At 31.1% G+C, this 17,069-nt stretch overlaps 1 protein-coding gene across 2 annotated transcripts in view; it reads left to right on the top strand.

Annotated features, from left to right (window-relative positions):
- Positions 1-8,136, top strand: part of LOC106785371 (furin-like protease 1) — a 183,854-nt gene extending 175,718 nt beyond the window's left edge. For both annotated transcript variants that reach the window (XM_014745762.1, XM_014745761.1), the window contains exon 14: positions 6,668-8,136. In XM_014745762.1, coding sequence (XP_014601248.1) covers positions 6,668-7,107 — 440 coding nt within the window. In that variant the 3' untranslated portion in view covers positions 7,108-8,136. The remainder of the gene's footprint in view (positions 1-6,667) is intronic.
- Positions 8,137-17,069: the final 8,933 nt, after the last annotated feature.

Below are 17,069 nucleotides of genomic sequence, written 5' to 3'. Positions count from 1 at the left end.
CTTCCGTATTTAATAGATAATTTTTTACGTGTAACTGTCATGTTTGTTGAATATTATGTGATATGTATTTATATATAAATATATACATATAGATATGCCTATAATAATATAATATCATAATTTTAAAAACGATCGAAGATATCGGTGTAACAAAATACCGACTCAGCCATCGTCGACGATAATAATAATAATATTAATAATAATATTAATAATAATAATAATAATAATATTAATAATATTAATATAATAATAATAATAATAATAATAATATTAATAATATTAATAACTTAATGCTAACCTACAAGCTACGTCTGATTATGCAACAACAACGTAATCAAATGTTTAGCTTTTAAACTTCCTTACAAACACAAGTTATGCATTACGAAATGCTCTATCCAACGGATAACACTAGGACAATTAAAAATGCGAATATGTGTATAATGCGTGATAACAAACTCGGATATGTATGAAAATTTCATTTTTACTTTCAAGATATTAATTTGAACAAAATTCATTACGTGTTTTTTCGACTTATAAAATCGTGTAAAAAAAGAAAAAAAAAAAAAATCTGTAACAATATGACGATAATTATTTCTTCGATTTTATTTTTATTTCCATTTTTTGTTTACTCTTTCGAATAAAACATTCGCAATTTTTTGTTTCAAATGCACGCGTTATATATATATATCAGACACACATGCATATAATGTATTATAAATGTACATAAGAAAATACCATAGACGAATTTATCGGAACGTTTCGTGTATCGCAAACGGGGAAAAGGAAAAGAAAAGAAAAAAAAAAAAAAAAAAAGAAAAGAAATTTTCATACGACGGTGGAACGAATTGATAGCTACGCTCCCTTAGAGATAATCAAAGGGTTTTTCGTTGGAAATATAACTTCGATGATCGTTTGGCTGCACGTTTGTACCGATTTTGTGTCTTTGATCGAGAAAAAAACAATAAAGTGTGGTATTTTACTCGGAAAAATGTTTTTTTTTTGTTTTTAAGAAAAACGGTGTATCAATGTTTAGAGAAAAGAACTCGACAGATAGAAAGAGAGAAAAAAAATATATATATGAGGGAAAACGTCGAATTGACGATAGTTTAAAATTACATTTCGTACAATATTTAAGCATAAGCCAACGTTTTCTAAAAATACCTCATTACCTTTTTTCACAATGAGAGAAACGCGACTCGTTATATTATGATGGTATAGTGAAAAAAGAAAAGAAAAATAAAGAGAAAAATAAAAAAAAAAAAAAGAAAAAATAAAAAGAAATGAATAACCGAGATTAACGGCTAAAACGTTTCTTCATCGTTATACTTCGACGCTGATTTGATACTGCAAAGATCGACTGTTCCAATGTTTCTTTTTTGGTTTCTTGTATAAACGTAAATTAATTATTAATAAACGTGACGAGATATAGGATAGTGCAGGGGATTGATCAAACTATAATAATTTCATTGATTTCAGATGTCAGTCAATTATATAGAGAAAAAAAAAAAAAAAAAAGAAAAGAAAATCAGCGTGGAAGCGTGCTAGCTTTTGAATAAAAAAAAACTTACACATAAGAAAAAAAATTAAAAAAAGAAAATCACGAAAGGGAAAAAAAGAAAAAAAAAAAAGAAAAAAAAGTTAAAATGGTACGGGCGTGGCTGTTAAGTGGTACAATGGACGTTGAATGTATTTTAATTCGTTCAGGTGTGACGTATCTTCCAAAATGTACAATACTTGTGACGTCACGGTGGAACAAGCGCGCGGATCTCCAAAATTATTTATTAAATTTATAATTTTATACGCGAAAAGAGAGAAAGAATCGTACGTTCAAATTGACGTAAACATTTGTTATACATTTTTTGTCTGGATTTAATTGTTAATATTTTCAAAATCGTCGAACAAAATAATCTCATTTATTTTGTTGCTTTTTTTTCTTTCTCTTCAGATATAGCAGATGATATTATTAAATATCGTTTATTTCAATCGATATTACGTTAAAATCATTGATTGCAAATATGATCAAAATCAAAATTCAATATCGAGAATGGTATTCCGACGTTGTTCCTCCATGTACGGTCCGCCATATTGTTAATGTATCTATTGTAAATCTTTGTATGTATTGTAAAATGTATCTTTGCTTGGAGAGGCGACATATCTTAAGTTAATAGTGTTCTTCAATACATGAAAAAAAAAAAAAACAAAAAAAAAAACAGAAGTAAGAAAAAAATTGAAGAAAGAAGAACGTGCGATCGGTTCCTCGCGACAAGCTGGCGTTGAATGTCCTTAAAATAATTTCGAACGAAAAAAAAAGTATGCAAATTTGAATGGTATTTTTTGTCTCTGTTTTTTCTTTTTTTTTTTTTTTTTGAAACCATAAAGAAATGATTAGGAATAGAATTGAGAAGAATTTGTAGAGAAAACATAAAAGATTAGAGAGGATCGGGCGCGAGCAGGTCGCGAGGATTTGCCACATACATTTATGTACACATATACATAATAATATATTGTATAAGTAATTGCAATTATTATGGAATCATTATATGCGATATTGAAATTTGTATATCATGAAGGAATTAAAAATGGGAGAATATCCTGAATACGAAAGTAAATGAACAATTTGTTGATTCTAATTAGAAATTAAAAGAAAAATAGATTAAGAATAAGAATAAGAATAAGAAGAAAGAAAAAAACCAATAAGTAAAAAGGAAGAGAGAAGAAAGAATAAATGAACAATCGAAGTGTTCTCTTCGATATTTGTCAAACGATTCCCTCGTGAACAACACACACGTTCAGTCGGTACGCGTCCTTTTCCCTCGCTGTTTTTTTTCATTAGAAACAAAGTTTTTACCGTTTGATCCTTTTTTTTTATTTCACTCTCCCAACAGTTTTTAAACTTACAATAAGACAAATATTTAACCGCGGTAAATGTGAAGAGAGAATTAACTTTCCTACGAACGTGAGATCAACGAACCGTACATTTTCAAATCACGTAAAACATCAATTTCTTTATCTTTTTTTTTTATTACTATTTCTAGTCGTTAACTCTGGTACATATACATATATTGAAAAAGTATTTTCGTTATTACGATATAACATTTTTGTAGAATTCACGAACAAACGTAAACTTTGAAGACGGAATTAATATTACAAATGGTAAAAGAATGGTAGAGCCTGTAGTAGGTGGTACACGAAAATCAATAAAAATAATCGCTATGGAGAGAAAACGATAAAAAAAAAAAAAAAATATTCAAAATCAACTTTTATTCGTTCTCCACGCAGCGGGAAATAATTCAACGAATTTTAATACAAACTCTACGAACCTGTATTTCGCGGAACGACCGAGCTCGGATTAACGTGGAATTTTTTAATTTACATCCCCTAAATACATTTTTTATCATCGTTCGTTATACGCGTTTCAATCGACTTATTTCTTGTTTTCCCAAATTTATTTTTTATTTACTTTTTTTTTTTTTCTTTTTCAACTAAATTCAAAAATCAATAAAAAAATTTTATTAACCATTTTATTTGTACGAAATATGAAAACAAAATTTATCTCTTCTTTACTTTTTTTTTTCTTTTTTTTTTTTTTTTATCTTTTCATGCATTTATCTCTTAAGATTGCTTAGCAAAATAATGCTTGAGAACCGCATTTTTATTTCATTCAAAAAATAGCATAAATCCGTGCATCGATATTTTACTTTTAATACGCACTTCTGTGAATGCACGAGCTCCTATATTCTAACTATTCTAACTATAATCAATTTTTGACACCTTTTCAGCACCCTTCTCTTCTATCGCAAGGACTAAACTTACTACAAGATTTCCCACAATACCAAGGAACGAGAAAAAAATTATTAAACGTTAAATCTGAAGTTATTCTTATGGATTAGTAGTTAAATTTGTAGAAAAAAAACACGCGTAATTTCTTTTTTCTTTCCTAACTGTTTGGAACAAGAATGAAAAGTATCGCGTTAAAATAATAGTTTTCACGTCGCGCAACTTCGAAACGAGATTGTAATAATTTTTGTATTTTTCATACGTGACCTTCCAACGCAGGCACAGCAAGAAACATACTTTATGTTCAACATACTTTACGTTCAAACAACATACGTTTACATTCTAAAAGTTCTTTTAAAAAGGAGAGAAAAAAAAGAAAAACTTGCACGACAATGAGTGAGACATTTTAGACCGCAAACCAACAACGTTCTGAGTAACTTCCAACGAGAAAAATAAAATAAACTGATGATGAAGTCTTTTTAAAGTTAAAGCGAAAGCTAGTTGTTTGACAGCAATTCAAAAAAATCCCGTTGTCGTCCTATGTAAAGAAAATCGTGTGTCGTCATTCTTCTTCAAGATGAAAGAAAAAGAGTATTATGTAATCCAGAAAAAAGGAAGGAACTAGGGTAGATTATTTTGTCGACGTGACAACCATAGCTTTTATCCAACCCTCCTTCCCCCAACTCTCCTCTCCCTTCCCCCTCCCTACTTCATAGCAGGTTCACAAAACGTATTTAGGTACTCGTTGGGCTCTTCCTGGGCGGAAGTTGCGGCGCGGATTTTGTCAGCTCAGCCACCACCACCACCACCACAACCACTACCACCACCACAACCACCACCAATACCAATCACATCCACACCCAGTACCAAAAAAAAGACCTATCCTTCTGATAGCTTCACCAGCACGGTGAGTCTTATTTCTCTACTGTATATGATTCCTGTATTAAATCCTGTAACCGTATACAGAGTCGGATTAAGGATCATAACTTTGAGCTCCAAACCATCCTCTCGTTATTTGTAAGATCCCTCGATTAAAGTATTAAAAAGTTTGTACGTTTTAATACAACTTTCTCTGGATAAATTGAACAAGGAAAAACATTTTCTCGTGTACCAAAAATACATACATTTATTTTATGCACGTATTATAATACGTATGTTAGTTATCTAACCGAAAAATATAATAAATATTCAAATTTCTTTGTTTCTAGCTTTTCCCTTAATTCGACTCTGATTGCTTGCTCTTCTAATATTACTATTATAATTATCTTTACTAATATATAAGTGCTTGCATGTATTCTGTCTTCTTTATTGCTCGTATTGCTTGCTTTGTGTCTGATCTATATGTTTATTATTTATTGCTTTGATATGTGTAAGAATACCTTTAAAATATTAAAGAATTCGTTTGGGTATCTTTCGTATTTAATTCTAATTTCTATGCTTGTCTATGAAATTTGGGTGGGAAATGTGTAAGTATTAAACGTATGGTACGATTAACGGTCAACTAAGCTACAAATTTCTATTCTAATAAAGAACTTGTATTCTTTTTTAATTTACATTCGAAGTATTTAAAAAGAATCGAATAAAGAGAATAGAAATTAGATCTGTACTTAAATCGACTTAGTTCCGAGCGTATTTTCTAACGCGTACGACAAAAGTTCCAAATGTTACCCTATTGAGTAAAGTTTTTAAATAAATTTACAATTTGATCCCTGCAAATTCAGGAAGACTATCGTTATTTGAAATTCTTGGAGTAAAGTTTTTGGTAAAGATTTTCTCTCAAATGATGATAGGCTCCTTGAATTTGCAGAGATGAAAATTGTAAATATAGTAAAAAGAAGAAGAAGAATAAAATAATATATATATATGAAACTTTGAACTTATTTAACGTGAACACACTTTTTACACGATCCACAAATAACAATTTTTTTTTTTCAGGTAAATCTTGTAAAAAGTGATATATATGTATATATAGTAACAATTGGTACGTTATTCTAATAAATATTTTTGTCTATAAATTTATATTAATACAAGATTGGATAATAGATATTATAATATAATAAATCGAAGAACGTTCATTATGGTCGATCTCGACTTTATATGCTCGACGTGTATGTTCGATTTAATTAAGCGAGCTATAATTAGATTCTAAACAATGTGTACATAGTATATGTATGTATGTGTGCGTATATTATTGTTCGAATGCAAACAGAATTATCGAGATATTATGTGCTTGCGTATCGTATTTATGTATTCCATGTAGAGGCATTTTCAACCGCTAGAAATTGTACTTCAGTGTTGCGAACATGCCGAGATGTAAATTGCAGCGAAAGGAAAGTTTAGTGATCCTTCGATGATAGGTATACTTTGCTTATTGGGATATAATCGGTCACGAAAACCAAGAAATTACTTATTGAGTTACAAAATAACTATCGACCGTAATGACGAAACGAAGATAATGGAGATTAACGAGATAGAAACCTATTTTCCTCTCGCTGTTTTACATAGACGTAATCAAAACAAAAACAAAAAAGACACAAAAAAGTGTAAGTCTGTGTTTTGTATTAGGGATGCCTGCAAAAATGCTTTTACGTATTTATTTATAGTGGATAATTTTATGCATGTCTCTTTTTACAATTTATTTGAAAAGCCTTGCTTAGACGATCTTTCATATGTAGTGTTGGAAGGTGTATTGACCAATATCCTACGAGTTATTTGGTGATAATCTCTCCTATGTTTCTTTTCTTTTCTTTTTTTTCTTTTTTATTTATTCTTTTTCTTATAAAATTAGGTATGCATCGATATTGAAAAAAAAAAACAAAGTAGTTCTTTTAGAATTTGTATAAAATAGTAATAGAATAGCATGGAAAACGAAGGTTGTATCATTTTTCAGAATGTAAATCCAACTGGTACCAATATGAGGATGAATGCTGGGAAAAATGTCCGATAGGAAGTTATGCCATCATAGAGGAATCCAGTAGCAGAAAGGTATGCGGGAACTGTCACTACTCCTGTCTGACCTGTTCCGGAGCAACCGATGGTGAATGCACAACCTGTCACTCCGATTCCAAACTATTGACAAATTTCGGCGAGTCCCAGTGCGTTCTTCAGAATTTGGCCTGGCGATTCGAGTCAACAATCTGGTTTTATTGGTTCACCGTTATCTTCTCGATCAATTTGATGATCGTTGTCATCGCGACGATTTACGTAGCCGTCAAATGGTGCATCAAGAAGCATCATTCTTCGGCATATGATTACAGTAAGGTCGCTTATTCGAGCAATGGCGACGCCCGGAAGGTACAACTAAACGATTGCATTTCTGATAGCGAGTAAAACGCGACCGCGAGAGATGCAAATTTCATTATCCCTGGAACCCCATGGAAGTAGTCTGTCTGCTTTCCAGTAGGGACACGATCGACCGTTTTAATGGAAATGAAGAGAACGAGATGGACGTGGAATTAGAGAATATCTGTTGGATCCTATTCCATGATAACGAACGTTGGATATTCGTTAACCGATAAGAACAGGGATAATAACATGAAATGTATTTATTTTCTGACCGACGTGATCGTAAAACATTCCAACTTGTGTCTAATTACGTCGACAGTCTTTACTATAATAATTGATCTCTGATAAAAGATTTTTTTATAGTCCAATGATCGTTTTATTACGATTATGTATGTATTATGTATTATGTGCATATAAGTGTGATGCAACAAAGGGGAATGCAGAGGCTTGTTCTTTTTTTTTGTTGTTGTTGTTATCCTTTTACTATCAACGAATACGTGACACGTCGTTAATATTTTATTTGTTTATTTATAATGATAAATTACTACTCGCGTATTCAAAAAAAGGTTCAAAGAGTCTTCTTTAACGGTATTGATTATATTACTATAAACACGGTCTCAAATGAACCAATAGAAAAATTTGTTCAATATTGTGATCGATTATTACAAGTTCGATTTATTACATAATTTTTTGAAGTAAGATTTTGACTGCATAAGAATAAAACTAACGAAATTTAATATAAAATTAAGCGGTATATCGTTTCTCTATGAACGTTTATATATGATATAAATATATAGGTATATATTTAATAATAATGTACGAAAATACTGTAAATATATTGCTAAGAAAAACTAAGATTTTTCTAGTGCTTTACACCTAAGTAATGTGATATATCATGTTACTGTTAAATAATTTCACACTATTATATTATATTTGTATTAATTATAACTATATTATTGTTCTTTGTTACCACAAATGTACATGTTCCATGCAATAAGAATTTTGCGGGTGTTAATTGTTTTTGTTATATGTGATGAAAGATAAAATACAAGTGAAAAACAAGTATTTCGATTACGCGAGCAATCTCATATTTTATTTTCTTCCAATCAGTCTCCTAATCCTACTTCGTAATTAAATTCGTTATTTCGTCGAGAATGTTATTACCAGGTTTAATTTAATTAAAAATATAACAATTCTTATTACTTTTATATTAAAATTAATTCTCTTTTTACAGTTTGATCCGTATCATTGTATGCTATTTTTAATTCGGTTCTACAGAAATTAATATTATATGTTATATATATAGGAGTATATAATTAAATTATAAATATTTTATTTTCTAAATTAATTTACAGATCAAAAACTTTTTACAAAAGTAATGACGTTTTCTTTTCTGAAACGTTGAAATTATTTAGAATTTTTGTGTTTGCAGTAAAAACTCGATCCAATAGATCCAATATTACCTTTGATTTCAACAGGCTATAAATAATCGGCCAATCCATCCGAAGAAATCGTTTAGTAAAAGGCAAATCTGTCAAAGTCAGTAGATGGCCTACTTCGGTGTTCAAATAATTGATTCCATGATCCAGAAGAAACGTGCTAATTGTGTAATCAAGAATCTTCGTAACAATCTCGCACTTGTAACATGACGCCCTCGAGGTTCGATAATTAACAAACCATTCCTGCATGATATAGCAATACGACTGACAATAGTCGAATTAATTGTCAGAGAGAAATGCAGTACTTAATTAATGAACTATATATACTCTTTATATAAGATAATAATTAATATTCTTTATGTATGTTTTTTTTTTTTTTTTTCAATTTTTTTATATAAACTACTAGCTTACAAAACAAATTACAAATATATTACACATTTTTACGATAGAAATATTATAAATAAATATTAGTAGAATTAAAACAAACACACAAGTTTATTAATAAAATAATTAATAAAATATTGATATCCTAAAAACTAAAAAAAAATTCTGTTTAAACCAAAATAGTTTAGCAAATGGACATCTTTAAATCATTTAACGAACATTAAATGATAATAAAGACGAATCCTCTCTTAGATTCTTTTTAGAAATAGGAATAAAAATTCTACTAGGAACGAAAGGTATTTCGAATTCATTAAAAATCTAGTAAGAAAGAATGAAGGTAAGTCTTTACTTTAATATCAAAAGAGAGAAGAAAGTCAGTAAATCGAGTTAAAATTTAATGAGCTCTCGAGGAAAACGACTCTTAATAATGAAGTACAAACTGTCCGATGATTAATTAAATAAGTAAATACTTAATAAAGGATCGTAATTCTGTTAGAGATCAAATCATTCATAAATCTTAATGTAAAATATCTCGATGCGATAATAATACGATCATATTAATTAAATAATTGTCTTCCAATATTTCTGCATTTCAGTATAAATATAATTCGTACGAATGAGTAATACATTTCGAAACAATTTTCCTACTTTTTTATACGAGAGAAACTTCCTTAAAAAAAGAATAAAAAAAAAACGAAACTTTCCTTATTCGAACGAATCTTCTCTTAAACGATTTAGAAAAGTTTAGAAATTCCTTTTAAAGCTAAAGAAAACTTTCTAATGTAAGATCTTTCTCTCTGTTAGAGATTTTCCTTTGCGTGCGCAATCGACGAGAAATTCGAGCTCGACTTTCTGCTAAAAACAAAGGGAAACAACATATATTCTTATATTATATAAAAAATATATAAATATAGTTCGTTACCTAGCGAAAAGTAATTACTCACAGAGGGAAATTGTCGATGATTCGAAAAGAGAGAGTAAAAAGAAAAAAGAAAAAGAGAAAAACTAACTATCGGAAAAATTTCGAGTGATTATGAGAATGTATAACAGCAGCAGTATCTCGTTGAAGGGATGTCCACGTTAAGAGTTGGAATTCGTTCGTGTCATTGATTTCTAAACCATAGTGTACTCCTCAAGGACGTAATCATCGGATGTTTCGTATGACACAGAGGTCCCTCTTCTGCTGACCACAACTGTTTGTCGTGGTAAACTGAGAGAAAGAGAAAGAGAGAACAAGAGAGACAGAGACACAGAGAGAGAGAGAGAGAGAGAGAGTAAGAGGGATATTTGTGATTCGCTATTGCTCTTGAACGAACGATCGAATCGTTAATAACGAGCACGATCTCGGGTATAGGCTGTCGTGGTTATAACGGGCTGCCCACATGTCACGGTTCGATGACAGACGTACGAACGCAAAGCGACCAGATTAATTGGGGATAATTAGCAAACAGTTACGCGCTGCGAGTAACTCCCCACCCACCCCCTATTCTATTTCTCTGTTCCTCTCGCTTTCTCTTTCTCTCTTCCACTTACTCTTCCTCTGCATTTCGAGCCGAAAACTAGACGCCAAATTCAAAATAAAGCGACAACAGAACACATTTCGCTTACCGATCGCAATGTCATTTTCGATGACGGTATTGATTGAGTGCGGTTTTACGGTGTAATGGTCTTTCGTAACATAGAGACCAAATGGTGAAATATCAAAGTGACTTTGTAATTTCCCTTGCTTTAAGTATGAACATTAACATGTGCGTCGAAAATTAATTAATAAAATATAGATATTATAAATGAGAGGGGAGAGTAAAAAATACGAATTAAAATTAATACAAATGTAAAGCTAAAGGTAAACATATTTTTGGACGAAACGTAAAAGATAGGAATTTTTATAAATGTCTTGTTTTTTTTGTTTAACCCTATGAAATTCGTTTTTTTTTACAGTCTTACAGTATCAAGAGATATAAACGAGTTCTCATTGTATTAAATAATTTAAATAATTTATCGAGTTAAAGTTTTAATAAATTATTAGAAAAATCCTACGCCGGTGGACGTAATAATCGATAAACTCGATAAGAAAAAAAAAAGTAGAAATTGGAATTGGTATATCTTCGGATGAGAATTGTTAAGGTTTAAAAATTGAATCAAATATTAAAGGCCGAGGGTATTTCTTTTCGTTGATTTCGCGAGATAAGCTCGCCGCCCGTAGTTCGAATAATCTTGCAGTTTTTCGTACGGTTAACGAGGAAGAACCGAAAGGTAGAAACTTTTCTCTTCTTGGGAAAAATCGAGGATGAACAAGGAGGAAAGAAATAAAGAAAGAAATAAAGTAAGAAAGAGATAGGAAACGTATAAAAGGATCGGTCGACTATTCTCGCGTGTCGGTACTCTCGCAACCCTGTCGTTGATGACCGTTTCTATGGTGGTGGTAGTTGGTGATAGTGATGGTAGTGGTGGAATTTGGTTTCGTGCCAAACGCCTATGTACTTTGAGACGACGGCGTGGAGTATTTACTCTCTTTTTATTTCATGTCGTGCTTAGAAGGGCAAGTGGAGGGATGAAAGAGAAGAAGACATAGAGAGAAAACCAAAGAAAAGGGTTCGGAGATAGACTTTGAGAAAAAGAAAGATGCAACTGTAAAAAGAGGGAAAGAAAATAAAAAAAGAAAAGAAACTCGCGACAAGAAATATATAAAGAAAGAATAAAAAGTAAATATGAAAAAGAGAATATAAGAATAAATGTACCCCACGCAAGCAAGCAAGCATACAAAGTTTATTTCATTTTACTAAAAATATAAGTTTACGTTATAAACATTTTCTTTTATGAATAAATGCACAATAAGTTTATCGTTATTCTTTGTTATATTGTTTATTACAAAAATTTTATTGAAAAAAAGGTCGATAATATTTAAAATCCTTTATTATTAATATCATAAAGAATCAATGCACACGAATACAATTTTTCTTTCTATTAGAACACATGTCGGTTAGTAGACTTTTTTAGATAAAATAGTTGAAACATCTCTGAAATTCAGGAAACACTTACAAATTTTGTTTCCTTCGTAGATTATCGACTTCTTTGCTATAACATCGACTCGTTATCCTCGTTGTTTTCGGTTAACGAATCGCTACAACTTCGTTTCCATTTCCAGTTTAACGATTCTAGATGCATCCCAACGAAGACGACGACGACGACGAGGACGAGGACGAAGATCTACGCGTAGAATTTCGTTGCATACGTGGAAACCCAGGCATCATTTAGTCACATTCAATGTGCAATGCATACCGCAAATGCAAATACCCGAATAGACCGTTTTCCGCTTACGAGTCCTATTGTTCTATTAACCAGCGCGGTCCGTCGTTCTCTCAACCAACTCGATGACTTCCCTTACGTCCTAGTAGAAATACACCGAAATTTCGCTGACCAACTTTAACGTTTATTAAATATACCTGCTTTCTATTTCTATCTTTCCTCAAACTATACGTACTTACACTTATAATACTTGTTCATTTATGGTTTCATTTTTGAATCCTTCAAAAACTAATTTCAAGATTAATATCCCTATATATCTATTATTATTATAGTATAGACAAATACAAAAATAAATGTAAACAAAAAAATTAATTTTACTTTTTTAACTTTATCGTTTATAGTAATAATGAATGAAAGAATAGAAAAAAAAAGAAGAAAAAGAAAAAATGTAATCCTTTTAGAAAAATGCAAAGTAAACGACTTGCGTTAGATATCACGATCACTGACACATTTTAATGCATATCTTCAAAAGAAAGCACGAATTTTCGTGACGCGGATCTTTTAAATAAAGAGGATAAAAAAAAAAAAGAAAAGAAAAAGAAAAGAAAGGAAACATCGGGAGGGGGGGGAGGCAGTCTTTGCAGTGGGTGTGCGTGGCAAACGAGAGACTCTTTATCGATTCTTCTTTCTTTCCATTCTCATTATTCTTTATTTTCTCTTTTTTTCTTTTTCCTTTCCTTTCCTTTCCTTTCCTTGAACTGGATGATCCCCAAACGAGGTTGGGGCGAAAGGTAGCATAGGGTAAAGAGAAAGGAAGAAGATGTCGAGAATGGTGGCGGCGTGCAACACTGAGTTATTCAATGGAACGCAGAGAACACGGCTCTTCTACGTATATCAGGAAACAGTTCCCGTGGGACTCGTAACATCTCGTTCCGTCTAACCCCCTATATACATTGTCGCGATCGTGAAACGTGCCACACGAATTTCCTGCCGTCCAACTCTGTCCATCGACTAACAGGACTCAGTCAGTCCTTTTCCCCAAAGACAGGAGCAGTGCTTTCGACATTCGATGTCCTTCGTTAGTCATCTGTCCTTCGTAAAACGAAACTTTGTTCTACCCAGGACATGCTTTTTAAACTGATATATAAAAAACGATTTATCCAAATTATATAGGAAAAATCGATCGAAGGAAATATTTATGTTAGATCCAATTATTATCTTATCTTATACCTTTTAATATATGTTCATCTTTTGTTATATTGATTTATTTAACATTTTTACGAAATATATAACCAATGAACGTGTATCGAATGATTATAAAGTAATTAATAAAAGAAGCTTTTGTTGTTGTTGTTGTTGTTGTAATTACCGTAATTCAAGAAAAGATCCGTCTAAGCGAAATGAAATATATATTTATAATGTCAGTAAGTTTTACCAAGGTTTCCTACCTTCTTTTACCAAGTCATTCCAACACGAGTGACTTTTCAAGGGTAGGACTCTCTTACTTATTTATATGTGCTTAGTTAGCCGGAAAGAAGCCTTTTGACTCCACAACCCATTTTGACTACCTCTTCCATTCAACCTGACTAACCTTAAGCACACTCACGTTTTCGAGAAATACGACATCGGATTTTCGCCCTCGGCGAATCGTTTTTACCTTTTCTTTTTTCTTCTTTTCTTTTCCGAACGAGCATCATCCTATTCCTCGTCGTGTAGCTTAAAGAAAATTTCGCGCGCCGAGTTTTTCAAACGCCGAAGGTAAAACGATCTCTTAGTTAGTTAGCATATATTTGCAACGAAAATATATACAATGAAATTACAAAAAAAAAAAAGAAAAAAAAAAAAATCAATCTTGACGTCTTGAAAGTTTCTATCAAAATGGATACGGTCGTTTGCTACGAAACTCATCAGCTTTATTACTTCTCAATAAAATAAAATGAAACATTTTCCTTGATCTCATCATTTTTACGATAAAATTATTTAACGATACGTTTCTATTCTTCGCAAAAATAATATTGTTTAAATAAATCTTTATACGATAGAACAAAATTGAATAGATTTGTTCCTCCCTAATAAGACATACTTTTAATACAAGAAGAAATCAATTTTTATGATAAAATGTACTATGAATTTTCACAATTAACGAAGAAAGATATTCTAATCCATCCAATAATTTGAAGTTTCAACTATATTACGAAACAGGAAGGGATAAATGTAAAAGTACAGAAAACGCTCATCATCTTTCACCCTTTTGCCTATCTTTTACCCAATTGCAATTAAATGTACGAACTTTCTCGTCGGTCACCTCGTCGTCTAGACAGATACCCCCAACTTTATAATAATAAAAAAAAAAAAAAAAACAAAGAAAAAAGAAGCAATTGCGAGAGGAGATGATATCACTTCAACTGTATTATGTCATTTAGCTTTGAAAATTTCTAACTTCCACCGACGCTGTGAATTACTTTTCGTGCAAACGATAAAAAAGTTAGATTACATGTGAACCTTTTTATTTAACGTTTATGTTATCACATTCTTGGTGAAATGAATTCGACAAAAGTTCACTTTCTGATAACACGGATTCTTCTCGTGGTTACTGTTAACGTTATAATCATTCGCGATCGTATTACAAATCAATGTTATAAAATATATATATATATAATTCTTTGTTTCCAATAGAAAAAAAGAAAGGACAAGACAAAGGGAGATAGTGCAAAAAAGTTTCATGAAATCCTCGTAATTAAGCTTGCAAGGCTTTTTAAACGTTCTACTTTTTGTAACTACTTGACGTATTTACATACATATGTACCCACATACGATTGCGAGATAGTAATTAGTGAATTCAGTGTGGTAACATATATATAACAAATATTTCCTCCTAACTGGAATATTAATAAATTTTGAAAGTTTTAAAAAATCCTCGTAAGTGGATGTATAACCAGGATCGCTGAGCAATTTTGGTAATGGCACTGCAGTTCGGAGTACTGCACTCTGAACAAAAAATGAAGCACCCAGGCTATGAGCCAGCGATTCTCTCTCTCTCTCTCTTTCTTTCTCTCTTTCATTTTCTCTCTCTCTCTCTCTACCTTTTTCTCTCTACCTTCTCTCTCTTTCCTTTTTCTGTCTCATGCAAGAGCTTTTCGCTGATAATATGAATTTTTATCTACTGCTAGTACATACATTGTTCACGTTAATAATCAAACAAGTTCTTATTATATATTAAATAATTCTTTCGTTAATAAACTATCTTATGATAATTCAATTAAAAAAAAAAAAAGAAGAAGAAAAAGAAAAAAAAGAAATAAATAACTAATTTTTTTCCTAAGAATATATTACGACGTTGCTGTATTTTTTTCCCATTTTTATCGATTAATTAAAAACTTTTCCAATCCCTGCTGCTTCTCAACGATCTCGAATATTCGATAATTTAAATTTTTTAATTTCTTTTTATGTTTTATTTTTTATTTTTTTATTTTTTTTTTTATACTCTTACTTTTTGATTTATACATCTCAAAATGGCATCGAATTCCCTGGATATTTTCGATATTAGCGGGTGTATATATGCCCACATTATGAACAGCTGCGGGTAGAGATCGTAAATGGTAGGAAATCTCTGAAAAAGCAAAGGAGCTTCAAGTAAAATGACGATCGAGCGGGCTCGAGCAATAAAACCTGCAGTCGGTGGAAATGCAGTTTGGATTTAAACGATTACTTTGCGGATAAAGTCGAAAAAGTTTTCTCCTATTACGCATCCTAGAACTTCTTATTCACAGCCGATCTCATCGGCCGTTACTTTATTACTTTCATCTCCATATTCTCCTTTCGGACTAAATTAAATTCTCCTATTATTTTCCTACAAGTTTATGCCATTTTCATTCCTCATGAAAAATATCTTTCCTTTTTTTTTTTTTTTTCTATTTGTTAAACTGCGAATTTTCTCATTCGCCTATTCGTAATTTATAATAATTAAACACAAACATAAGAAATTAGATTATCTTTATTTATTTTAGAAAGGAAACATGTGTACATACGTATTTCGAATTTCGTTGCCAAAATTTATCTTGAGCTCAACATACAATGTATATACAAAGTTTGTAACAATAATTTATCAGAATTACCGACCCGAAGACGTCAACGTTTCCTTTAGATATTTATGATCGATTGCTTTCTAATCTATCGTAAGGCTTACATAAGCCCATACGGCGAATGAAATATAGGCAGGACGAACATTATTTCTTCGATCTAAAATCAATCTTTATCCTTTATTTTATACACACATATATATATATTATTTTCTATCATATTGTAATCAAATATATTTCAAATTGTATTGTAAAATCTATTGTTCTCATTAATTATTTTATTAATACATATATATGTGTTCCTTTGTATATAATCAAATATTAAAAATTATAATATTAAACAAAACACGATTATATATTCCTATTAACGGAGAATTATAATCATAGATTATCTTAACAAAAGATCTATAATAGAATCAACTTGTTTTTGACGTAGATAACAATACACGTGGATCCAGGTTCACGTATTGTAACGATTAATATCGTGTAATATACCGATTATCCGCAAGCATCCCCAAAACAGAACCAATCAGCGCTAATAATAGGGACGAGGAGCAAACCTCCATTATCCAATTTCTCCTATTATCGAAGTTGGTTCGTTCACTTGGTTATTACGATATAGTACTCGCTTCTAAAATTTGTTCTTTTATTCAACATTATTATTACGATTTATTCATATACGTTTATAAAACATATATTTCATTTTATTCGATTATTAACAATTCCAAAACAAGTTCGACGAATTTCCGTGGAAAAAGATAAGACATTTACCAAAAATAAAAATAAAAAGAATTGCGCGTGTAACTCCGCCCCCCCCCCTATACACACAAAAAAACACACACACACACGCCGCTGAAGT

This window comes from Polistes canadensis, unplaced genomic scaffold (assembly GCF_001313835.1).
Source record: "Polistes canadensis isolate GaletaPanama2010 unplaced genomic scaffold, ASM131383v1 scaffold_49, whole genome shotgun sequence".
NCBI lineage: Eukaryota > Metazoa > Arthropoda > Insecta > Hymenoptera > Vespidae > Polistes > Polistes canadensis.
Note: the sequence above shows the minus strand (reverse complement) of the source record. Positions and strands in the feature narration are given on the sequence as shown.